Source organism: Hyaena hyaena, unplaced genomic scaffold, assembly GCF_003009895.1.
Source record: "Hyaena hyaena isolate Hyena2069 unplaced genomic scaffold, ASM300989v1 scaffold_37, whole genome shotgun sequence".
NCBI classification, from domain to species: Eukaryota; Metazoa; Chordata; class Mammalia; order Carnivora; family Hyaenidae; genus Hyaena; species Hyaena hyaena.
The window spans coordinates 2,501,763-2,527,293 of record NW_024080669.1 but is presented as its reverse complement, the minus strand read 5'-3'; the positions used below and the strand labels follow the sequence as shown (position 1 = coordinate 2,527,293).

At 55.7% G+C, this 25,531-nt stretch overlaps 1 protein-coding gene and 1 non-coding gene across 3 annotated transcripts; one reads left to right on the top strand and one right to left on the bottom strand.

Moving 5' to 3' along the window:
* Positions 1 to 85, top strand: TRNAE-UUC. Its single transcript has one exon. It is a non-coding gene; the product is annotated as a tRNA-Glu (tRNA).
* A 4,402-nt stretch (positions 86 to 4,487) lies between these two features.
* Positions 4,488 to 24,182, bottom strand: SCN4B (sodium voltage-gated channel beta subunit 4). 2 transcript variants are annotated; one of them, XM_039229271.1, is made up of 5 exons: positions 24,056 to 24,182; positions 15,675 to 15,847; positions 14,452 to 14,680; positions 11,924 to 12,053; positions 4,488 to 7,615 (listed from the first exon to the last, which is right to left on the bottom strand). In XM_039229271.1, exons 1-5 carry the CDS (start codon positions 24,114 to 24,116, stop codon positions 7,522 to 7,524), a joined length of 687 nt encoding a protein of 228 aa, XP_039085202.1. In that variant the 5' UTR covers positions 24,117 to 24,182; the 3' UTR covers positions 4,488 to 7,521. The 2 variants fall into 2 exon arrangements, with proteins under 2 accessions (XP_039085202.1, XP_039085203.1); XM_039229272.1 differs by lacking the exon at positions 24,056 to 24,182 and adding an exon at positions 23,030 to 23,074.
* Between the last annotated feature and the right edge of the window lie 1,349 nt (positions 24,183 to 25,531).

Below are 25,531 nucleotides of genomic sequence, written 5' to 3'. Positions count from 1 at the left end.
GCCTGGGTGGCTTAGTCGGTTAAGCGTCCGACTTTCGCTCGGGTCGTGATCTCGCGGTTCGTGGGTTCGAGCCCCGCGTCGGGCTCTGTGCTGACTGCCAGCTCAGAGCCTGGAGCCTGTTTCAGTCTGTGACTCCCTCTCTCTGACCCTCCCCTGCTCACGCTGTCTCCCTCTCTCTCTCCTAGAAATAAATAAAAAACATTAAAAAAAAAAAAGACTTCTAAATAATTCATAGGTCAAAAAAGAAAAGTTGCCTGAAAATAGAGTATTAACGAAAAATATATAATTTGTCATTTACATACACAGACATATAGATGTGTGTATATACTCAGAATATTCTAGGGGGACATTCAGCAGCTAACCTTGAAGTGCCTGTGGCTCTTTCCCAACCTGAATGTGTGCAGAGATGAACCTACTTGTGCATTCTACAGTCAGAGCAGAAGTGATTCCATTGGGGAGGCCAAGGGAGAATCAGGAAATTATACTGTGGCTAACAGAGACTCTCATGGCAGACTCTCCCCACCTCTGGAAGGGAGGATGTGGAAAGGAGATTGCTGAGTACAGACACCACAGAACAGGAAGTCGAAAGAAGCTATAAGATGGCTTTGCAGCAAAGAGAAAAGAATCTGGACTTTAGAGGCAGGCACACCCAAAGCTCCATGGGGGGGGGGGGGGGGTTGTGTCCATTATGAATGGACTACATAGTTCTTAATAAAGCTGAAGGGTTCAAGGAAAGAGACAAAATTCCCTTTTCAATCCCCAGCCTCCCTCCTTGGAGGCAACCACTGACCTCAGATGCGTATCTTTCCAGACTCTGTATCTTCCAGATATTTAACATCTCTGGGTCTCCATTTTCTCATCTGTAAAATGGGGCTGATAACTCTGGAGCCTCCCTCATAGGGTTGCCATGAGGGTTCAATAACCAGATCCATGAACGGTACTCCGAGAAGGTCCTGGTCCAGCCGGTGCTCCGTGTACGTCAGTGATGATCATGTCATTATTGCTTACAGACTTCTGTAAATGGCTTGTTCTACAAACGCGCTTGGTAGCTCTGCTACCCAAGAGTTACATCTTCGAGAAGTTGTTCCTTTTTTTTCTTTTTAACTTCTCAGTGCCTGGCTTCTATCACGGGTGAAACGGGGATAGTGGTGCTTGCCTTCCAGGAATACGTGGACACTTCCACATGCTGTGGGAAGGGCACTTGGGACCCTAGGGATTTGATCCGTATTTGCCTTTGTCATTACTATACAGGGTCGGGGTCTCTCTAGCTTGCTCCCAGAGGCCTCCATACTGTTTAGAGCGAGAGGAGAACGAGGGGCAGGACAAACCCCTGCTTTTCTGATCCTCCAGCAGGCAGTTTCCAGGCTGAGAACCAGGTGTGGGCCAGGGACCCACACCTGTAGCTTTAACTAGTACTTCTCGAACGCACGCACAAATCACCTGGGAAAGCAAATTCTGCTTCAGTAGGTTTGAGGTGGGGCCTGAACTCCTTTCTAACAAGACTGGTGAGTTTCTTGCTGCTGATCTGCAGACCGTACTTTAAGTGCCCCTCCCACGGTCCACCTGAAAGCCATCTCCAGACGCTCTGCCTGGCAATGTCAAGGGCTCGGACGACTGATCTCACAGTCCATTCTGGCCTCAAGGGGCTGCCTTCCCTCTGAGCAGACGAGACAGATGGTTGGAAACCCCCAGGCCTCTGCAGATCCCATCCCTTCAAGGAAAGGGAGGGGGGGGGAAATCTAGATTTCCCCCAGAAACAGACAGAGCCCTTGCTCTCATGGTCTTCACATCCTAGTTAGAGAAGATACATGACAAGCAAATAAGTAGATGTCTGCTAGAGATAAATGCTTTGAAATAAAATCAAGTGGGATAAGAAACAGTACCTGAGCTGGTGGGAGGTGCGATTGTAGATACGACGGCCAGAAAAATCTTCTCTAAGGAGAAGACATTTGAGCAGAGGCCTGACTGAAATAGGAGAAGGACTCCTGGGGGGGAAGGGAGCATTCTAGCAGAAGAACAGCATGTGCAAAGGTCCTGAGACAAGGGGATCTGATGTTTGAGGCACAGAAATGAGAACAATGAGGCTATGAGTCAGCAGGAGAGTGTTGGAAAAAGAAGACATCAAAGAGGCGACAGGGGCAGAATAGAGCCTTCCCAGCAATTGTGAGTGGGTAAAATATACTGGAAAGTTCTGAGCAAAAGAATCACATCTAATTTTCTGTGATCTTTTAAGACGTCCTTTACATACAATAAAAGTCGTCATTTTTAGTGTAGAGGTCTGCCAATATTAACAACCGTGTACAAATAAGCAATCACAGCCCCATCACCCCCCAAAAGCCTCGCTCCCTCTCTGGAGCCTTCCCCACGCCCACCTAATCTGCTTCTGTCCCTACAGTTTCCTTTTCCCAGGATGGCATAGAAATGCAACAGCACAGCAAAGATTTTCTTGAGTCTGAATTCTTTCACTTAAGCATAATGCATTAGAGAGTCACCCCCATTGGCACGCGGAACTTTTTACTACTGACGAGCACACCACAGTATGCGTCGACGACGGTTCGTCCATCCATTCACCAGCTGAAGGACATTTAGGTTGTTTCCTTTTTTTGGCGATGACAGATAAAGCTACAAACATCTGTGTAGAGGTTTTTATGCCACCAGGAGTTTTCACGAATGTCTTCTGACAAAGATGGAGAGTAAATTCCCTCTCCCCTCTGAAACAACTCGAAAGCTGGGGAAGCAATGCACAGCATGGCTTTCAGACATAGGACACGAGGCAGCACAGGACAGTGAGCCCTGAGAGAGGAGAAGCAGAGGGGGGGACCCGGGCAGGGCCTGGCAACCTCCGGGAATCAAGGAGATGGGGGTACGAGGCAAGTAGGGCTCACCTTGCAAAGTCCCGGAGCAGAGAGAGCTTCGCAGGGAGAACTCTGGAGACCCACACAGGGGCCCCTGGAGGTCTTTGGCTTCTACTGGAGACATGCGTGTGAGGACACCACCTGAGGCCAAGGAAGAGCCACCGGAGAGGGGTGGCGAGAATGATCCCTGGCGCTCACACCAGCCCAGAATAGGAACATTGCACCAACTGGCATGGGGAGACTTTGTAGTTCATGGGAGATCGGAAAGTCATTGAAAGGCTACTGCCTCAGGAGTGGGGCGATATCACCCCAAAATGAAAAGCTGCCCTGTCAGCCCCACGGTCCTCACCCCCTGCCTTTCTGGTGGTTCCTGCCCCGGCTTCACGTGGTCTCCTCCCACACGCCACCATCAGCATCAGCTGAAGACCCGGGAGGGCCCTGGGCAGGTGAATTCTAATTGCCTTTACCTTCCAGTTTCTCGGCGCCTCTCATCAACTCAGAAAGATTGATGCCAGGCTTAGCCGAGATTCCCCTCCCTGCACGGCAGCCTGGAAAGCCTCTCCAGGCTGTCAGCTTGGCCAAAAGTAGGGCCACCTCCCTGGTTTGTCCCTCTCAGGAATCGCTGTCCCCCAATCCCTCTTGTCCTACATCTGAAAACCACCGTATCCTAAACTCTTTCCTGTTTTGTAGCTGTTTGAGGTTCGAAGGTACATGGTCCCCAAGTCTCTGTCATGTCTGGAAGCACAGATGACATCATCTCAATTTGCTCTGAAAGGACCGCTCAAGAGAGCAGACTGAGGACAAGTATGGGCAGAAGGAAGAAGACCAATGAGGAAGGTACTTAGTCATCCAATGGTGGCCAAGTCCAGGATTGCCCAGGTAGCTGCGGCGACAGTCATTGAGTTCAGGATGTGTTTTGAACAAAGAGCTGATGAGATGTGCTGATACAAAGGTTTCAGGCGTGAGAAAAAAATACGAAGCCATAGTAGACTCTACTCTTTGGGGCTCTAACACACTCATACGTACCCCCACTTCCTTCCCAGCCTGGCCTCATGCCTAGCAGAAACTCCTCTGAAAACCACCGTGGCAGAAACTCCTCTAAAGTCAGGGATGCTTGGGTCATCCATGTTCAGATCATTTAAGACTGACAACCTGAAATGTGCATGGGTAGAGGAGCTGGCCGGTAATAAAAGCTGGCCGGTAATAAAACTGAAACCCAACTCCCAAAACGCCAAAAATGGAAGCCCCGAGCCGTTTCTATTAAACATAATCTTTATTTCATCCAAGGCAAAGCTAAATAAAATTCTACAATGCCAAACGTGGTATAAAGGCAAGAGAGTTGACTGCATCCACCATTCTGTGCTTGAACCCAAGTCCTTGCTGGGTGTGTGCAAATCTGCGTCTCCCGGACCCATTGGCTGCACTGTTTTGGTCTATAGTTATATTTTTAAAAATCGACTATGGGTATTGTCATCCAAGGCAGAGGAATAAACCATGCATAAGATAGTCCAAAGCTCTGAATATCAGGTGGGAGGGGAGGGACTCCAACCTGGGGCAGAGGACAGTGAAGGAAGCTGTAGGATTGTCTCAGAAGTTCCCCTCCCTGCCCCCCACCCCCGCCCCCCACCCCCACCCCCACCCCCAGCACAGTGGAGGGAGTCGTGGAGTTAAGGAGCCCTGGAGCGCCTCTCATCCTTTCTCAGCCTCCGGGTGGCCCAACAGGTACAGCCCAGGCCAGGAAAGAGGCCCCCCCACACGTGCAGAGTCGCCCCCCATCTCAGGCACACTCAGCCTTTAGATCCACACATCCACGCTTCCGTGCGCAGCCCCCCCACCTCCACTCCACGGGCACGCCCTCACTGCCACCACCTGGGAAGCACGCTGTCACACCCCTCGCCTCACACCCCAGCTCTGGTGGGCCAGGCGGCGGGGAAGACCCCGCTAGCCTTCCAGTTCATTCTGGCGGCCTTTTGCTCAATCCCTACCCAGGGAGAAACCCAAGGCCTAGAATGCTGTCCTAGTTTGAGCCCAAGGACGGGGAACTGGAAAAGACTCCCGTGTTCCGTCTCGCTGACTTTACTGTGGGCACAGCCATGTGCCTCCGGGCCTCCCAACGCCAACTCTGGGGCAGAACATTCTCTGTTTGCAGGGACAAAGTTGAGCATTCTTAGTCCCCACTCGCTCAAGGCCCATAGTGCCCCGAGGCACCGGAGCAGCCCGAAGTGTCCCCTCCGCCAGGTCCCATTCTACTACCTCTATTGAAAACTCCCAAGCAGAAGCCGTGGATAAGAAGCTTCAAGCATCAGGGCCAAGGTTTCTAATATTGCAAAGACTAAAATAATTCCAAGGGGGAGGAGTGGGAAGAGAGAGCAAGCGTGGGTGACAAAGAGAAAGTGCACGCGTGCGGGTCTGCGTCTGTCTCGTGGAGAAGGGACAGAGGTGAGGACAGGACAGACTTAGAACGCGTCCTCCACGACAATGCCTGGCTCCTAGGTCCCCGTCCAAGCCAAAAAGATTTTTATAAACAAAAACCCGTCAAGCCTCACAGCAGTCCTGGGAGGTAGGTAAGTATTATTACACCCACTTTATAGATGGGAAAAGCTGAGCCCCGAGCAGATGCGTGACCCACCTATCAGTAGACCCAGGAGCGGAGAGGGTGACGCCCTCCCCCCATGGCGCCCCTGCTCTGTAAGCCTCGACCTCCTCGGAAGAGAGTAAGAGGAGCCCAAACGATTCAGCTCGTTCCAATGAAACCGGGGAGGGAAAGAAAGCAGTTTTCATGGCGATAGCTACAAGTTTTCCAAAAGGCTGGCAGTCTGTCTGTCTGTTCCAAAGCCACGAAAATCTGAGCCCGAGCCTAGAGTGCTGGGGGAACAGGGGTGGGAGCCCCGGAGGCAGATCAGAGTGGGACCCTGTAAACCTGGCAGGTGCGGTGAGGCCCACGGGTCCCCGCCAGGCACCGTGCGGGAGCTGCCGTTCTTCAGTCTCCCCCACGTCCACCCTGGGGGAAGCCCCGGAGGATCCTGTGGCCGTCCCCTAACCCCTGGGAAAGGGCACTACTCCCTTCGTACCCCTCCCAGGCCCAGAGGACAGAGTGCCAGAGAGGGAGCCAGCAAGAGCAGATGCAGGGGGCTCCCTTCATCCCTCCCACCCCACGGGGACACCACCCGCTGAACTCCATCAGGGGCCAAGACAGTTCCGAGATCCCATCACTGTCCAAGGGGCCATTGGTGCCTGCCCCCCAGCATGGCCTCGGGTGGAGGCAGGCCGGGGAGCCCTCGCAGCGCCCACCGGAGGTGGCCGTCACGTCCAGGCTGGAGAGGGGATGGAGGGGAAGAGCCAGGGCCTGAGGAGCTAAGGCACAGTCCAGCCCCGCACACAGGGGTGTGCCAACCAGTTCTTAGAAAAGCCGAGGAAGACTGTGAGAACTCTCTCCCTGCCCCTCCCCCACCCTCAGGGTGTGGGGGAGGAGGGGCGTGGCACAGCTGAACAGGAAGCAGCCAGAACACCCAAGGGCCCTCTCTTCCAAAGCAAGAGGATCCCTGAGATGAAAGCAAGCCCCAGACCCCAGGTTGGGGGTGAACAACCAAGGGGCCAGGGGAGAAGGTGTGATGGACGGGCACAGGCATGGGTGGAGTGAGCCCATGGTGGGGGGGGGGGGGTCTGAGAGTGCAACACATCAAGCAAGACGATGCCACCTGCCTCATCAGGGAAAGAGGAGCGGAGGAGAGGCAAGCTCGGCAGTTCCCAGGGGCGGCAATGGTCCCGCCATGCCGAGGCGCAGGGGCGGCCAGCGCTGGTTGGGCCGGGGTGGGCATCCCAGTGGCCAAGGGGTCCCCGGACACCAGCTCGCCCACCTCGCAGTTCTGGTTCCCCAAGGAAATGCTAGGGAAGGCTTAGGCAGCGCCCCCGGTGTTCTGGGAAGGCTGCAGGGCCCCCCTCGGGAGCCCCTCAGCAACTCAGAGATCAGAGGAGTGGGCTAGGTGGGCCGGGAACCCCCCAAAACCAAGGTGGCCAGCCCCAGCCGGGAGGGTTCACAGACTCCAAGCAGCAGGGGGGGGCCAGTGGGGGGAGGTGGAGATGAGGCGGGGGCTGTGGCATACCCTGTAAAGGGGAGGAAGGGAAGCGCCTCACCAGAGAAACCTGGTGGATCAGGTACCCATCCCCCACCCAGGCTCCTTCCCCTACCCCCCTCCGGACCCTGAACAGAGGCCCGTAGGCCACAGCCACCACCAAAAGGGTCAGATCTCCATGTTATGTTCACTTGGGTCCAGCTACCAGGGGACGCCTCACTGAACCCCCACCCCCCAAGCCTCTCTGAAAGAGAAATCTAGACGAAAACCAAGGTATTGCTCATACAGGGTGAGGGGACTGAAGAAGACCCCACACACCCAGGTGTTGGGAGACCCTCCTTCCACGCCGCTGAGTCCCCTTTCCTTTCCCGAACTTTCCACAGGCCCCCTCCCCTGGCCAGCTCTCCTCCCTGGGGAGCCCGGGCTGGGAGGGGGCAGGCGGGCTGGCCAGGACCCCGGTTTCTCCCCAGATAGACTACAGCTGGAGCCAAGCAGCAGGTGTCTCAGGCACGTGGGTTCACGGGCGCGGCTCAAGCATCAGTTCCGTCATCAGAAAGTGAGGCCCCGGCGGCCGCTCCGCCCCCAGCAAGGGCTCACACTTTGGTCGGTGCTTTCTCTTCCGCCTTCGAGCCAGGCAGCCCGTTCTCTGTGTTGTCATTCCCTGAGGAACTCACGAGGCACTCCTTCCTGGGGAGGGAGAGAGCAGGAGAGGGTGAGGCGGTGAGGGCGCGAGCAAGAGTAAGGGGGCAGCTGTGGAGAGGAGCCGTGGGCCCCGCCACCCCCCCAGACCCCCTCTCTCTGACCTTCTGTAGAGCAAAAGTGGCAAGGGGTCAAGTCACCTAAGCTCTCTGGGCCTCAGTTTCCTCATCTATAAAACGGACACAATGATGACACCTTCTTTGTGGCGGTGCTGTGAGGCCTCGGCGTGCAGATCGAACAGCGCCTGGCACGCAGAGAGGACCCAGTAGGGCTCACCATCGCCTAGTCGTCCCTACACGGCAGAAGGCAAGAAAGTGCCAGGCGCTGTTCCCAGGGGTCGGTGCTCAGGGGAAACCAAGCCAGGTTAATTCCCCGGCTGGGGAGCCCAGGGGAAGGGTCCAGGCCAGCAGGCAGCGTGAGCTCCTCCCCAGGCCCCCGAACGCCCTTCAAAGCTCCCTGAGCCGCCTGTGGCCAGAGGTCTTCCAGGCCTCATGGAAGAGGCGGAGAGACAGAGCAGGGCCTCGAGGGTGGCGGGTGAGGCACAGTGTGGGGGCGGGGAGGCGGCAGAAGACACCCCTAGGAGCACCACCACCCTGACTGCCCACAGCTGGTCACACTCCAGTGTCACAATGTCCCCACCTCAAAACAAAAACATGTTTTATTTATTTTTTTAAAAGTGTTTTTTATTTATTTCTAGGAGAGAGAGAGAGAGACAGCGTGAGCAGGGGAGGGTCAGAGAGAGAGGGAGTCACAGACTGAAACAGGCTCCAGGCTCCGAGCTGGCAGTCAGCACAGAGCCCGACGCGGGGCTCGAACCCACGAACCGCGAGATCGTGACCTAAGCGAAAGTCGGACGCTTCACCGACTAAGCCACCCAGGCGCCCCGACAAAAACATTTTTTAAAGGGGCGCCTGGGCAGCTCAGTCGGTGAAGCGTCCGACTTCGGCTCAGGTCATGATCTCACGGTTCGTGGGTTCGAGCCCCGCGTCGGGCTCTGTGCTGACAGCCAGCTCGGAGCCTGGAGCCTGTCTTCGGATTCTGTGTCTCCCTCTCTCTCTGACCCTCCCCTGCTCACGCTGTCTCTCTCTCTCAAAAATAAATAAACATTAAAAATTTTTTAAAAAGAAAAAAAGAATGTCCCACCTCCATGGCAGGCCCAGGCCGCTTACAGCTCTCCAGGGGAGGCCTGACAGCGACCGCACCCCGAGCTCTCTGCCTGTGAATGTTCTGAGCCTTTTTCATGGCTGCTGTGGCTACAGAATATCTTAGCCTCCCCCCAGAAGGCTCTGAGGACTTCGGGAAGGACTATTTCGTCCTTGTCAACTCTGCAAAATTTACTCCATAGCTCCAGCCTATTGAGCTCCTCCTAGATCCCGATTCTGCTGACAGTCACTGGGTTCCTGGAAATTTGGTATTTTTCTTGGTGTAACTCAAACTTTGGTAACATTGAATAAGCAGAGCCCGGGGGCACACCACTAAAGACCTCTATTCAGATGGATCTATCTATCTATCTACTTATCAATCAATCAGCTATCAGCTATCTATCAGCTATCAATAATCTATCATCTATCTATGTATCTACTTATCTCAATACCTAAGGTAGAGTCAATCCAGACACTTACAATCTACCTAATTGTACTCCCAAGCACTCCCGATTTCTCTGCTGAGAATCTACTCGGTACTAAGCACTGTGTCAGACTGGAAGGCACTGTGTGCCTGCTCTCAGAAAATGTGCAGTCTTCCAGAGAATGTGACATTGAACACATGACCTCATACACTGATAGGAGGAAGGCTATGCCAAGGAGGGACCCCGCCTCCAGGAAGCCTCCTTCTAGGGAGCAGGGAGGGCTCTTCGGACATGTCCCAGACGCTGAGCCCAACAAAGATGAGCAGGAAGAGAGGGAGGGGTCACTCTAGGCAAAGAGACCGCACCTCTGAGCAGAAGCCCAGAATGATCCTGGGATGCTGTCCAACACCTCCCTTCTGCTCAGGAAGCCACCCCATCTCTGCTGTTAAGGCAGACTTTCCTCGCGCTCAGAGGGCCCCTCGCAGGCTTCCCCAGGGTCTGGCTCCCACCTGTAGCCCCCCACCACCCAGTCCCTGTGCTCACCAAGACTAGACCCTTTCCTCTAAAGCCCTCTGATCATGCCAGGCCCTGAGAGCTCTCACCATCTCCACTGCAGCCAGAAGGAAGACAGGATCTCAACCTGGACTCCAGGCCCCTGGGGGGGTCTCCCCCCAGGCCCCTCTGCAGCCTTTTTCTCTCCTTCCCCCCAGACCACACCCCCCACTCTCCCAACAAACAAAACTCCCTGTTCTTCAGACACATCCCTCTTTCCAGACTCTCTGCTTCTGCTCTCAGCAGTTCTGGAACTTCTCCTGACCCTCCCCGGGGCTTACATTATAGCCATCTTGCAAGTCCTACCACAAATGTCCCTTTGGCCGGAAATCCTCCCCTCGTATTCCACCCTCTCCTGAACCCTTAAAGCATTCTCTTGCAGCTTTGTGCTCACACCCATGCTCTCCACCTTGTCTTACATTCATTTGTATACACGGCCTGGCTTCCTTAGGGAAGGGCAGAATCTCCTTCTTTCCAGGACTTCCTTCAGGACCTGGCATGGTGCCTTGCACACAATACCTCAAAAACAGCCACCAAATGGAGACTGAATGAATGAACCCTAGATATACTCCCTGAATCCGTAGGGTGTGGTGAAACGGTTAAAACTTGGAAGTCAAACAAGGCAGGGTGCCAATCTCAGGTCTATCGCCTCCTAATTGTGTGGCCCTGGGCAAGCCATGTAACCACTCTGAGCCCCACCTTGCTCAACCATAAAATAAAAATTATGGCTATTATATAAATACCTAACACATGGTAGGCAGTCGGTGAATGACAAGAAGTGTTATTATCTGTAGCAACCTCCTGATTCACCAGTGCCCTAGCAAGAAAACATTCAGTCCGCCTCGTCCTCAAGGCACCCAGAGTGGCTCCCCAGAATCAGTTTTCTTTTCTAAGTGCTTTTATTTTTTTTTTATTTTTATTTTTTTAAATATTTTTTTTTTTTTATTTCTAGGAGAGAGAGAGACAGCGTGAGCAGGGGAGGGTCAGAGAGAGAGGGAGACACAGACTCCGAAACAGGCTCCAGGCTCTGAGCTGGCAGTCAGCACAGAGCCCGACGCGGGGCTCGAACCCACGAACCGCGAGATCATGACCTGAGCGAAAGTCGGACGCTTCACCGACTGAGCCACCCGGGCGCCCCTCTAAGTGCTTTTAAATCATACATTGAATAATCCGTTCTCCAACTTTGCTAACCATCAATAGCAAAAGTGCTTAGTAAAAACAGAATTTGGTCCAACCCCATCCTCCGGGTCCCTCTCCAAACTCTCGCAAACCCTGGCCACGAAGCAGGGAGACGATCCAAGAATTCTGCATCCCAGCCGGTGCTGGAGACGGTGCCCAGAGCCCCCAACGCTGTTCCCTTAATGTCCCCCCTGCCTTCAGCTTCCCTCCCATCTTGCCAGTTCAATTTCTGCCCCTTCCAGCCTAACTCCCTCTTCTCAACAGAGCGGAACGATGCAGAGAGAAACAGAGCAGTTCTGGGGCGCCTGGGTGGCTCAGTCGGTTAAGCATCCAACTTCGGCTCAGATCACCTTCGAGAGTCTGAGCCCCACATTCCAAATGCCTTTTTACACTCCCCTCCTGCGGCTCTAGAGCCTGGCACTGTTGGGGGCAATTCTCTACCCTCCCCTCTGTCTTAAACTTAAACCTGAGCCCCCCCCCCCGCCCCCTCCCTGGGCTTCTGGCGAGGCCCTATCAGCCTTTGTAGATTGTGGTCTTCCCCGTGTGACCTTCCAGAATTTCCCTAGAAGGGTCTTCCCATTTGAGAGCTTCTGTACATGGAGTCTTGCATTTTCTGTGATTTAAAACAAGGCATAAAGAACAAGGCACCCTCCCTCCTCAGGTGGGACCCAGGCTGGGGAGAGCAAATGGGAAGAAAGGAGCTAAGAGCATGGACAGGAAGACAGCAAGATGAGGAGGCGCACGTGGGTTGTATTCATGCGCTCAGGGAACTCAATAAATGCCTCCAGGGGGGAGGGGAAGAGGGGCTGGGAGACGGGAGGAGGGGTGCAGGGAGGGGACGGAGGGGCAGGAGTGGGAAGCCAGGACAGGGTGAGGGGACACAGGGAAGGATGAAGATGGCCGCGGAAGGAGACAATGCTGGGAACACGCACGAGAGAAGACGGGACTGGGTGGCCCGCCCGTGGCGGGGGCAGGAGCGTGCAGTGGCGTCAACTCACTTTTTCTCCTGAGTCTTCTTGATGATGAAGGCGACGAACTTCTTGATCAGCAGGATGCAGATGAGGAGCCCGATGACCCCGCCCACGACGCCCAAGATGATGAGGGTCACCGTGTTGTCCACTTCTTCCACTGCACAGCCAGAGCAGGGAGACGAGGGGTGGGCGAGGGGAGCGGGTGTCACCCCGTGGCTACAGCCCTCCAACCCCCGCCCGCGGCCCTCCCCAGGCCTTGCAGCAGAAGCTGGAACATGACGGCCATGAAGCATCAGGCTAAGGCACCACATGAAGACGGCCCTTCCCCGACCCCCTCCGCACACACAGGCTCTCACAGACACACACACCATTCTGGAATAATCCAGACTCGGGGCCACAGCGGTTTTGGCCCCCAAACTGCCACACAGAATTTCCTTGCTTCTTTCTGGGCCTCTTCTGTCCATGCAGGAAAAATTAAGTACCTCCCTGTAACAACTTCTGTGTGGCAGGGAGACATCGGGGTCAGGTCATCTGGATTTTAACTACAGGATTTCGACAGTCACTAACCAAAGCCGGTGACTGGAGCTGGTCACTTAACCCTTCTACCTCGGTTGCCTCATCTGAACTCCTGACATCTGGAGCCCCCTCTACTCACTGTCTCCCCACCTCTGTGGAGAAAACTCCACCCTTTCAGCTGTTTTGACCAAAATGCTCGGACTCATCCTTGACCCTTCCCTTCTCCAAACCCCATATCCAATTCCCCCGAGAATCCTAACAGCCCTAACTTAAAAATTCCACTATCTGACCACTCAGTGCCACACTGGCCTGAGACATCCTGGCCTGGATGTTGGCAGGAGCCTCCTAACCAGCCTCCTTACTTCATCATCTATTCTTGGCCCCGCAGAGAGCTCATTCTGGGTTAACTCTTCTGCTCAGTGCTCTTTAGTGGCTCCCATGTCTCTTCGACTTGTAAGGCCCCACACAATATGGCTTAATCTGACTCATTTCTATTTGCCCTGCTCTAGGGGCACCTGGCTGGCTTAGTCAGTAAAACTATTTGCCTTGCTCCAGCCACAGTGGCCTCTTTATTTTTTTTTTCCAGGACAGTAGTCTCTTTGATGTTCAAGTATCTGCCTCAGGGCCTTTGCACTTGCTGTTCCCTCTGCCTAGACTATCTTCCCAAAGATATCCTCATCACTCCTTCAAATGTCCTTCTCTGTGTTGCCTTTTTGGTGAGGCTTTCCCCCAGTGACCCTGCTAGCATCCCCTCTTTCCTTCCCCATTTTGCTTCTTCTCCACAACACCAGCCGTGTTCTCTTCGACGACATCATTTTCTTCTTTATTTTGTTTGCTACATATCTCCCCTGACTGGAAGGAAATCTCCAGAAGGGCAGGACTTTGTCTACTGTGTTCAGGCTGTATCTTCAGCCCCTAAAACAATGTCTACCCCACGGTAGGTACTCAATAACTATCTGTCTAATAGATGAATGAAGGCATCCGTAAAAATGGAGAAAAGATCCCTTCAAAGGGATGTGCAAGGAGCAAAGGAGCGAAGGTAAGAGACAGCGCCTAACTCGGGGTCCGGCACCCAGAAACACTCCATGAATGTTACTTCCCTTCCTCTCCTCTTCCCTCCTGAAAAGGCTGAGCACGAGGTGTCTGACATCCAGACAGAGAAGAAGAGGTGATGCCATACATAGCCTTGACTCAGACAGCTCCAGGCTCACGGCGAGCTGCCTGGATGGCCTCTGGCTCTGCCCTTGGCACAGCCGGCAGTGAACCCATGGGCATCTCTCTCTCCAGGCACCCCCACGTCACCCAGGAGAGCAGTGAACCCCCAGGCACACAAGAAATGCAACAGGATCCTGGATCAGTTTCGCCTCCTGTTTTCTCTACTTCGGTGCCTCCTTAGCCCTCCAGACTCCCCATCCATGAAGCCCAGCCTAATACCTCTGGCCCCTTCTCTAAGCACCTTAGCATCTGGGGTCACGTGACCACCTGGCTCCTCATCACCGGCTTCCTCACCGTTCAATTGTTCCATCTGGAGGGGAGCGATCATTCTTACCAACCTCAGTTGCCTGTGACTCTCCATGCTTCACCCCTATTTCAGTTCTCCGTGTACCTGTCCTCTGTCCTACCCTGAACCACAAATTCCTCAAGAAAGAACACTACGGATCATCCATGGCCCTTCTGGTTGGATACCTGGCATTCGATCAATAGTTGCTAAGGGAAAACACAAGAATAGTAATAATCAGCACACCCAGAGAACTTCCCCACCAGAAAAACATTCCTATCTCGCGTCTCTATTTCTCACGGGCACCCTAGGAGAATGCTGATGTTACAGATGAGGAAAACAGACTCAGAGGAGCCACGTATGTATCACTTATTCAGCGGCAGAATGAAATGCTCCTGCTAAGTGATTTGAGCTTCTAGATGTGACTCCAGTAACTTTTGAGAGCACAAAACAAAACACCAATGGACACCAATGGGCTCCATTTTGCCATTTCACTGTAACACTGAACGGGGTACCCCTTGTCCCAGCCCCTACTGCTTACGTTTATCAACGACTTGGAGGGTGATGGTGGCCTGGTGATGAATATTATTCTCCTTGGGGTTCTTCACATAACAGGTGTATTTGCCTGTATCGCTGAATTCCAGGTTCCTCAGCAGAATGGAAATGTTGTTCATCTTCTCCTTCGTGGAGCCCTCCAGAGTGATGCGATCATCATCTTTTGACTTCACCTTGGGGTCAGACTTCTCATTCTTCACCGTCCCCTCTATGAGCTATGGGGGGAGGGGTGGGGAAGACACAGCCCAGAAAGAATCAGGGTCCTCAAGAGTCACGACATCACTTCAAGCCCATCCCTGGGGTGCCTCCCTGTCCAGTCCAGAAAGCCTGCGGCCAGAGACGCTCCCCCGGCTTGGTTTCCTTCCAATATCGATGACTCTGCCTATCTAACCTGAATTTTGCTTGCTTCAAGCTAAACCCATTTTCTGTCATTAAAATCTCCCTGGAACATAGCACAGCTTTTACCGCTTTCTTCTTAAAAGCCTTTTGCATAATGACTCTGGCAAATCCCACACTCATTTCCCTCTGTCACCAACACCCCCCCCAGTCTTTGCTGACACCCCCGTCCCCTGTCCATGTGAACTCTGGCCCTCCATCAAGACCTGGATCAATCCCAACCCTATGGCACCGTCCATCAACAGCCTCTGAGTTCGGGGTTTAATTACATCCAGAGTTGGTCTCTTGTGGGTTCCTTCCTGCATAAACCTTGGGTCTCCTACTGGACCACCCAGTGAGTACCCCCTAAGCCCTCATTGACTGATCCATCCCCACCCCCAGCCACAGCCCACCCAGATACTCCTGGAGAGCTTCCTCCTCCCTCCCTTAGGGACAGCTCGCCTGCCCTTCTCCCGTGTGGCATCTTCTCATAGCCTCTCTCCTAGCCTTCCAAAGCTCTTTCTGTCTCCTGACTGTAAAAGTATTTTCACACAAGCAATCCAAGTTTCAGATATTTCTTCAGACCCAGACAAAGAACTCAAGCCAAGAATTCCAACACCCCCCCCCCAAATTCTGTAAGCACAATCTAAGCATCCCTCCCACTTAGATCCTTCTGGAAGCTCAGGAAAGAATGCTAGGGGAAAGGATGGCAGAAGGTGGATTCTGGGGACCATGACGGGGAGGTCAGTCCAGAAGGGACCAGACCAAAGGAAAGGGAGGCAGGGGTAAGGCGACAGGGATCTGAGCTCTCCCCTCCCCTCCCCCACTACTCACAGTCCTGAATGTATCAGTGCTGTTGTACCACCACCAGAAGTGGAGGTCCTGGAAGCCAAAGCAGGTGGAGAAGGTGCAGGGCAGCAAGATCTCCGTGCCATTGACGGCGTAGATGGTGGTGGCTTTTCCCACGGACACCTCCAGCGACATGGACACCGGGAGCAGGAAGAGACCTGTGTGACAGACACCACCCCTTAATAAAACCCCAGGAATTCAGCCTGGGGCTCTGGAGGAGTGGCTTGGCCAGGCGGGGAGGTCTCTGTCACCCTCAGGATCAACTTCGGAGGACTGTTCTCATTACTCCAGTTAGCACTTGCCTGAGCCTCCGGCCCTCATTCATTTTTCCCGCCTGGCCTGGGCCGGCGAGCTGCCCTGGTGGCACACGGAATGACCACCAGAGGTCACCCCAGCCCAAGAAAAAGGCCCTTGCCACGGGTCTGCGCCCCGCAAGCTACGGGGCAGTCCCTAAAAGTGCTAACCTGCACCCCCGCAGGCAGGTGCCAGGCGGGCTTGGCCTATCTGCGATGGGAATGGCCCCTAGGATGGTGTGCAGGCCCCTTGTTACATTTCCCGGACTGCGGGGGAGGGGGGGCAGACGCCGGGCCGGGGATGGAGCAAGGTCCCACGTGGGGAAGAAGAGAAAATGGGCGAAGGCAGTCCCGGACACTGCACAGCGGCCTCTCATCCCAAGTCCTGGACGCTCGCAGCGGCCCCAAGGGGCAGAGACTGTGCCTGCCCGGCCGGGTCCCATGCCCCGGGGACACTGGCGGACCCTGAACACAGGAGGAAGCTTGCCTGGGTGGGCCAGGACTGACGCCACGCGGCCGCCCAGGACACGGGGGGGTGGGGGAGGGGCGTGGGAGAGAAAGGAGGGCGTGGAAGACCCCACCGGAGGCGGAGTCCAGGTGACAGGGATGCACGGGAGCCTGGCAGTGTGGAGGTAGCCCAACCGCTGTCCCCTCTCGGTCCAGAGTAGCCCGCCTGCCCCCCACACCCCAGGGTCCCCACTCGACTCTCGACTGGTTCTGAGAATGTTCCTTGAGCGCCCCCAGCCTCTTTCCCCCAACCGGCACCCACTGCCCAGGACATCAGTACCACCCACCACCCCTGCCGCTTGGGTGCGGAACCTTCAGTCTCCACTCAGCCTCTGGGCCCCACCTCTGAGTCCTTGTAAGGGGCCCTGGCCCTCCTCCTGTCCTACGGAGTCCTTTGAGGGGACCCCGTGATAGCGGTCGTGGGGAGGGGGGGCATCAGAATAAGATGCCTCCCTGTCCTTGCCCCTAGGTGAACGGGGCTCCTGGGGTGGCCCTGAGTGAGGTCTCAGAGAGGGTCCCACTAATCCCCAGAAAAGTGACCCTTTCCTGGGCCCAGAGCCCTGCTGGTGCACTGGAAACCCGAACCCGGGTCTGACTCCCCAGCTAGTGGGCAGGAGCAGGCAGCCATGTGGCTGCACCATCTCCTGTCCCGAAGTTTTCCTGATGTTTCTTCCCAGACTGCAGCTCCTCTCCGCTCCTGGACCCCCAGCCTGGCGTTCCCAAGGCGCCCGAGCTCCAGGCCCAGGCTGATCCATCACTGCACCTGCGCGTCTCAGAGACGGGCCAACAGGGTCCCTCGTGGGAAGAGACTCGGCTGCGCTGACTGGGCGTATTGGCCGGGACTCCTGAGAGCGGTGCACCTCAGCCCAGGTCCGCTCTGCAGGCGGTCCGCAGATGCCGCTGTCGCCAAGACAGCCAGGGCCGGTCCTGGTCCTAGAGGTCACCAGTCTCGCTCTTTGTCCCATCCTCACTCCCAGGGACCTCTTCTGTCTACCGTGGTTCCTTTAGGGTCCCTAACCAGTTTCCCCCTCGCTTTGCGCACCGGAGGCAATGATGCGTGGCGGCACCTAAGCACCGCTTTTTAAATGAGAGCAAAGGGCTCCACTCAGCTTCTTCACGTCCCCTCAGCTTCTGAAGGCAACGTGGGGTGCTCTCACCTCGAAGGTCAGAAGGGACACACGGTGGTCCAGGAACCCATCATGACCCCTGCCAGTGTCGATAATAGCCGATATTTACTGAGCACTACTACGGGCCAGGCACTCTGGATCTACACCATCCCATGAGTGACGTACTATTGTAAGTTCATATTATAGATGAGATAGTTAAGCACAGAGAGGTTAAGTGACTTGCCTTAAGGCCAATAAGAAACGTTTCTAGCATCCAAAGCCCCAAAGCAAGAAACTCCTTACATCCTAGTATAGAAGCTTTTGCCCACCAAGGTTCCCATGAGTATTGACAAGGTAGCCCTCCTTCTTCCATCAGCTCTTCTGTGCCAGGAATTAGTCTAGAGCAGTGGCTTTCAACTTGAGAGAGCGTCAGGGTCACTTGGAGGACAGTTATGGATGGTTTGGCCCCACCTCTGGAGTTTATGATCCAGTACTCCCAGAGCCTACTGGAAATTAGAAATTTGCATTTCTAGGGGAGCCTGTGTGGTTCAGTCAGTTAAGCTTCTGACTCTGATTTTGGCACAGGCCATGACCTCATGGTTCATAGGTTTGAGCCTCGTGTTGGGCTCTGCAATGAGTACAGAGCCTGCTTGCGATTCTCTCTCTCTCTCTCTCTCTCTCTCTCTCTCTGCCCCTTCTCTGCATGTTCTCTCTCTATCTCAAAAATAAGTAAACTTAAAAAAAAAAGAAATTTGCATTTCTAGGGGCGCCTGGGTGGCTCAGTCTGTTAAGCGTCCAACTCTTGATTTCAGCTCAGGTCATGATCTCACGGTTCGTGAGTTCAAGCCACAGCATCAGGCTCTGTGCTGACAGCATGGAGCCTGGTTGGGATTCTCTCTCTCCCTCTCTCTCTCTCTGCCCCTCCCATGTGCACACACGCTCTCTCTCCCTAAAAATGAATAAACATTTAATAAAAAAGGAATTTGCATTTCTTCATGTTCCCAGGGAATGCTTTGATCAGTGACAACACTTTGAAAACCACTGGGCTAGAGGATTTATCCATATTAACACCAGCTTTTATTAGAACACCAAAAGATTGGTATAATTTTTCTCATTTTACAGATGGTAAAACCGAGGCTCAGAAAGGTTACGTAACTTGCCCAGGGCCACATAATAACTGGTGAATCTGGGACTGAGCACAGGGCATTTTATATACTCTGTCTCATTTAATCCTCATACTAATTCTATGAGGTAGTTATTATTTTTATCCTCAATATACAAAACGAAAGAAACGGACTAAAAGAAATCACTTGCTCAAGGCCACACACCCGGTGAGTGAAATAGGCAGTGTTCACACTCTCAAGGCTAGCTCCTGGCTTCCTTTGTCCCTCTTCCCCTGTCCTGTAGAACACCTCCCCTAGAGGTCTGGGGATAGGCGCCAGACAGGAATAAGCGTCCAACTTCAGCTCAGCTCATGATCTCCCGGTTCATGAGTTCGAGCCCCACGTTGGGCTCTGTTGCTGACAGCTCAGAGCCTGGAGCCTGCTTCGGATTATGTCTCTCTCTCTGCCCCTCTCCCACTCGTGCTCTCTCCCTCTCTCTCAAATGTAAATAAAGATTAAAAAAATTTTTTAAAGATGCCCCTTCTGTAGGCAACCTGAGCACTGCTTCTGCCCCTCATTGCTCCCCCAAACTAAGGAAAGGAGTACAGAATTATGATGGGGAAGCCTTCAGGAGAAGCTTCCTAATAACCACAGACCTCCCTCGGCGCCCAAGCTCCAAGGACACCCATAGAGCTTGTCCACAGGTTCACTGGCACCTCTGCCCAGGAACCTGGATCCTGGGGCAGATGGAGGAATTCAAGTCAAGGGTCACATCCCCTCCCCAAGCCCCAGCAGCATGGGATAGATATCCAACAGCACCCAAAGCACACATCGAAAGTAAAATCTTTCCGACTCCTTTAAATAGGTAGAAGCAAAAGAAGAGTCCAGACCAGAGGACAGGCTATTTCTTTAAGGTCTGGCTCATGACAATGCATATTTCTGCCTGATTAGCACGAGCCTATGTGGATGACTTAACTCTAAGACACTGAGGACTCCCCCAGTGAAGCATTATCATTCCCAGCATAGCTCTGGAGGGGACAAAGGAAAGGCAGAGAGGCTTCCACAGAAAAGTCCAAAGCCTTGCCCAAGTTAAGGCATCAGTTAAGGCAAGCCTGGACTCTGGGCAGCAGTCTGGGAGTCCCGCCCGCTACTTCTGGAGGCTTGTGCATAGGAAAGCCTAGGGGCCTGCCTCCCACACTCTCTCCTTGGCGAGGTTCTGCTGGGGGGGACGGGAGGGAGCGAGGGCAGGTGTTGATCCACTAGGGGCCCCCGGAAGAGGGCTTCAGTGGGATGCCCAAGGCAGGAGTGGACTGGTCAGCTGGTGCAAAGCAGGCCCCACTCTGCCTGCTGACCTTGAGAAAGTCAGAGATGCCACATCCCACATGCACACCCCAACCCAGGGACGCCCGTCTTTCCCACCTCCTGGGCCTGGTATAAAGCCAAAACGTGAGCTCACAAAGCCCAGAAGGGCTCTAGTGAGGCCACCCCTCTGACCTAAGGGGTAGGGGAGGATGATGTTTGAAAGGAGGGAGGGGGATGGGGCTTGCCCCCATCACAGGTCTGGACAGGCAGCCGGGGCTCAATGACCAGTGTCAGCGGAAAATGCCTCCAGGCCATTCACACAGTCTTTTGTACTTGCACCCTGGACCACCTCATGGAGGTAATTATGTACATGTGGCCATTTCCCTGGAGTAAAGAAGTTGCTTAGAATTTCAACTGTGTGTGCCTGGGTGTATTTGGATCAGGGACCTCTTTCTGGCATGAGGGGTTGATGAACACGTTCTCATCCCGTGGAATTCCACCCTGAGCCCCACAGCTTTGCCTCTGCTCACTGAAAGGCCCTGACCCCCCACCCCCCACCAGCAACTCTCAGAGCATCCATTTTCTTTGCCCTTCTGTGAAGCCTTCTGCCCCTCCACTCTCTTCTGGGTGCCACCGGTATCGTCTGAGGAAAACTCTTCACACCAGCAGGAATCTTATGGCCACCATCAAACATTCCAAGGGAAATAAATGCCAAGGCAGGAAATGGTCTGCCACTTCTCCCCAAATCCAAGGATCTGGTGACCACGGCGGGGGGGGGGGGGGACACGCGTGTGTCCACGTGTGCGCGCGCGCACACACACACACACCGCACCGGAAGAGAGGGAGCAAAGCGAGGCAAGGTGGCATGGACTCTAAGTTTAGCTCCAAGGGCCTGCCTGGCAGCATGGCTGATACGCTCCGGTCCCGGGGGAGCCAGACAGAGACAGGCTCCAAGTCAGAGCTGAGAGGCAGAAAGTGGGCCCAGGCAGCAGGGCACGACCCCTCCTGGGGGGCAGGCCCTGGGGGCTGTGGGAGGCAGGGCTGGGCCAACCAAGGCCCCTGGACCCAGAGACAAAGGAAAGATTTCAGCTCCCTCTCCCTAGGCAACCTGCCTACTTCCTGCCCGCCCCCAGGAGCCCTGCTGAGACAGAGGCATGGCCCCCAGAGACCAAGGGATGTTCAGCAAAACCAGCTTTGCCAACAAGTCCAAACAGCGAGCCTGGCCTCCTACTGCAGGCCAGGGAATGGGTGCGTTGGCTTGGCCAGCCTATGGCTTATGCAGAGATCTCTACACTCTCAGCAAGAGGTGGGAGCATCTGGACCCAGGGTCTACCTTGCACACTGATTCTAGCACCAGGGCGGGGGGGGGGGGGGGGGGGAGGAGCTTTGGGACACCCCCATGAGCCCACATCTCCAGAAACAAAAAGCCATCACCCAATCCAGCTCAAAACCTAACACGCCTCTCCACTCCTCCCCTCTTTCCGCCCTCTTCTCCGAGAACTCCTTCCGTTACCCTTTCCTTTCCTTTTCTCTGAGGCGGTCTGAGCACCCTCTCCTTAATTGTGTTCTCATTAAACAAGCCCTTAATAAATACATACCAAGGGAAAGAGGGTTGTGCAACATAGCACCCTCACAAGTGGTAATTAAACACAGATCACAGCAATTAAGCAAATCAGGGAACAAGGAAGGGGTGGGCAGGACAGACATATTACCAGTTACAAGCTCAGGAAGGGGCTGGCACCCACATAAGCCTCAGCCGCAGTGATACAACCTTGGAAACTGCTTCTCTGTTTAAGAGGGGATATCTTGTGAGGTTGTGAGAAATCTGCAGTCTCAGTCAGGGAAACTGAGTTTGATGGGGGGCAGGGGAGCTCACTGCTTTGTGCCCAGTCTCTGCAGATGTCTGGGCCCCCGAGCCTCTATCCCTCCATGCCTCGCCCCTTCTTAAGTTCAACAGCACATTCCTGCTGACCCTCCCTCTCACCAGACTTGAGTCAACTGGGAGGCAAGTTGGGCAGACAGAGCCCAAGAGACCGGGATTCTGTCCCACGTGACCATTGCTTGGCCATGTGGGGCGAGTCACCTTCCCTCTCTGGACCGTGGCTTCCTCATCCTTAGGGGAACTCTGTGATGTGGTTTCCAAGCTTCCTGTCCGCTCTGATGCTGCCAGGGAGCCTATCCAGTTGGCTCCACGTCTCCCCTGCTGGACTGGGCGCAAGGATGGCATCTGTGTCCCGAGCTCAAAGCAATGCCCCCTGGGAGGGCTCGGTAGCGGCCGCTGGCCAAGGTCAGAGGAGGGACCCCGGCGGCCTTCTGGCTGCAAAGCAGAGGGGCAGGCCAGGCCAGTTCTGGGGCCTGCGAGTCTCCCTCCTATAAATCACGCTTTCTCCTGAACTCCCAGAAGGTAGCTCAGGGAGTCGTCCAAACCGGCTCCAATGGGCTCCAGCTCCTACCTAGTGTACCCAGCTGAACAGTCCTTGGAGGAGTGGGGGGGGGGTAGTTCCACCTGGAGAAAAGTACCAAGATGCTGCCCACCGTCCTCCCCCAGTGTATATAGTGTGGTTTCCCAAGCAGACTGCTCCCATGAGTACCCTAATGGCCCACACACCCGCATCCCACCCCCCACCCCCCACTGGGTGGCAGGCAGAAGGGAAGCCAGAGGTGTTGACAAGTGGGCTGGCTTCATGTCTGAATTCCCCGGTGACCCCTTACCTCTGGTGACCCCTTACCTCTGCCGCGGCCACAGTGGGAACCTGGGCTAATCAGAGATGGGCCAGGGGTGGGGGGCGCTAGTGCACAGCTGCCCTGTGCCCACCCGATCAAGCCAGAGCCTCGGGCCTCACAGAGGCCAACCCCATTCAGGTCACTGTGAGACCAACACACACCGCGCCAAAGGGACAAGGGAAAACACCCGTGTCTTCTGGCCGGCCGTGGGGATGTGAGTAAATCAGGGGTTCCCGAGCCAAAGAGATTGTCTACCCCTCCGCTACCTTGTGCCAACGTGGCAGGTCTGCCCACGATTTATTTACATCTGCACGGACAGCAGCGACGGCCCTTAAAAGCTGCGGTCTCCCTGTGTTCCGCACAGATGCCTACATCATGTACCTCGCCTGAGGAGAGAGCTGCCAGAGGCCAAATCTGACAAATATAAACAGGAAGGGGTGAAGGTGCCAGAGCTGGAGTCAGCTCGCGTTGAGATCCAGCTATGATTTATGAGGAGATTATATTCTGGACCACTATCATTCTCTAATCTCTGCGAGTTCGCCACTCAAAACTATCATGTACCTATTAATAGATATTAATACCCTTTTCCTCCTGGGGCCCCTGGCTATGTCTCCTCAGTCTCCATACTCCATCCCCAAACGAAGAGCCTGCGAGCGGGCTAAACGGGTCCTCCCTGGCAGGAGAAAAGATCTTTCCTAAAAGGGGGCTGGGACGGTTCTCCAAGTCCCTCCAACCCTCCCCAGCCCCGAGTGTGGAGCTGCGGGGAAGACAGTGGGCACTGAGGAGATAGAGCGCAGAGGAGACCAGCGGGAAATGGGCCAGGAGGAAGGGGAGCCCCCGGCCGCCCCCGCGCACCCCCCTCCGCCCCCTCCAATTGGTGCATCCCTGATGCCTGGGCAACAAGCTTCTAAGTTGCAAACAGCTCTGGGTAGGGGGAGAAACCACCGTCCGGACAGTCACAAGTGCAGCCCGCCTGGCATCCCCTCTGCCCGGGGCACAGACCCCCTCCCCCAAGCAAGCCTAAACCTCGGAACTCGGGACACCACTGCCGCAGCCCCAAGATGCAGCTCCAGAAGCCTGGAGCTGAAGACGCCTGAGACAGCAAAGAACTAATCACCCGGCTGGCGGCGGCTGGGGCGGGGGACGCGCACGGTCCCCAGAGAGCACAGCCGTCCGAGCCCGGCGGCCGGCACAAGAAACTGGTGGCGGCGCTGCTCCTTCCGTGCCGCGCTCCAAAGCCCACCCGGCCCACGGCACTTCTCTTCTAAGTGTCCCCTCCCCTGGGGGAAGAGGGTGGAGAAAGAGAAGGGATCAAACTGGGGCTGCCTTACCCAAAAGCCCAGCGCCCAGCCATCTCGCCGGGGATGCGCCTCGGTCCCCGGCCCCGGGCATCGTTCTGTGGTCTCCGGAGCGCGCCAGGGGCGCGGGGACGGGCTCCAGGGCACCGCCGCTCGCAGCCCGCGGTCTGCAGTGGCCGCCGAGCCGCCGCGAGCTCCGCGCCGCCGGTCGGGCCTCGGGAAAGTTAGCAGGGAGCGCGCAAGGGCGGGGGGAGGGAGGGGGAGGAGGGGCCGGCTGCCGGAGCGGCTGCTGAGGGCACCGGGAGGAGAGGGAGGAGCAAGGACGTGCGGGAGGACCGCCGAGCGAGCGCAGAGGAGAGCCGCGCTGCGCCTCGGCTCTGGACGCGCTCCAGCCGCAGGAGGGGCGGTGGCCGCCGCGGAACCCGGGGCGCCCTCGCCCGCTGCGCACCCTGCCCCGCCTCGTGCGCCGGGCACCCCACTCCCTCCCCAGCTCGGGCTGGGCGGCTGCGGCTTGGCACTGCAGGGCACCCCCCCCCCGCAGCCGCCCGCATCATCCCATGCGCCGAGCTGCCAATCAGGATAGTTTGGGGGGCGGGGGGGTAGAAGTGGAGCTGTCGGGGAGTTGGAAAGCTGTGTGGCCCCGCTTCGGGGACCGCGAGGAGGGTAGCGGCTCCCTCTCCCGGGGCCGCAAACGGACTACTCGAATGTCCGCAGCCGGCACTGCCGCAGCCCGGCGAGTGTGAGCGCGGGCTTGCCCGCTGCGGACCCCTGCGCCCGCGGCCCGCCGCCTGCGCCCCGGCGGCTCAGGACTCCGAGAACAGCGCCTCCAGTTGCAAACGGCCCCCGCCCACCGCCCACAGACCTCTCCCATTTCTTCGTGGACTCCTTGGAAGTCGTGATGCTCCTGGCTGGGGAATCAGGCCAGACACTGCCTATGTGCGCCCGGCTACACCCTACCACCGCGACACCTACTTCTCATTTTTCCCACCTAGGCTGCCTCCCCTCCACCCCCGATTCTGCGCTTTCACCCTCCTCCGAGGGATTTCCCGAGTCTCCCTTTTAGGGTGGGGGGTGAAGGAGCCCAGGGCAGGCCTCCCGGCTCAGGGTTACAGCCAGGGCAGAGGGCTGAGGTGCGACGGCTAACCAGCAAGGCTTTATCCAACCTGGAGGGACAAGTGAGTAGTGCTATTGGGGTGGCTTGCTGAGGAAGGTCCGGGGCCCTCAGCAGCAGCCCCTTGCCCACCACCCAGACCCCCTCGCTCCCCCACCGAGCCTGTCTGCAGCCCTGACCCTCCAGTCATTGCAGGTGTGGAGACTGGTTCGGATTTGGAAACTTGCTCCCATTTTGCAGCCCCATCAGCGCCCCTGCCTTCTTAACAGGGGTGGGGGAGGGCTGGCGGGCTTTAAAGAGATCCTGGACCCCTTGAGGCTGTCTGGAAAATCCTAAATGTCTGTTTTCCCAGGAGAGAGGTCCGCTGGCTTTCGTCAGCCTCGCTGTGACAGTGGTAT

Excerpts from the sequence above, each read along its gene's own strand:
- SCN4B (XM_039229271.1), bottom strand. The coding sequence starts at position 24,116 with ATGCCCGGGGCCGGGGACCGAGGCGCATCCCCGGCGAGATGGCTGGGC. Across the intron at positions 14,681-15,674 it reads GCACTGATACATTCAGGACT|CTCATAGAGGGGACGGTGAA; the intron begins GTGAGTAGTGGG and ends CTCCCCCCATAG. Across the intron at positions 12,054-14,451 it reads CCTCCAAGTCGTTGATAAAC|TGGAAGAAGTGGACAACACG; the intron begins GTAAGCAGTAGG and ends CTGGCTGTGCAG.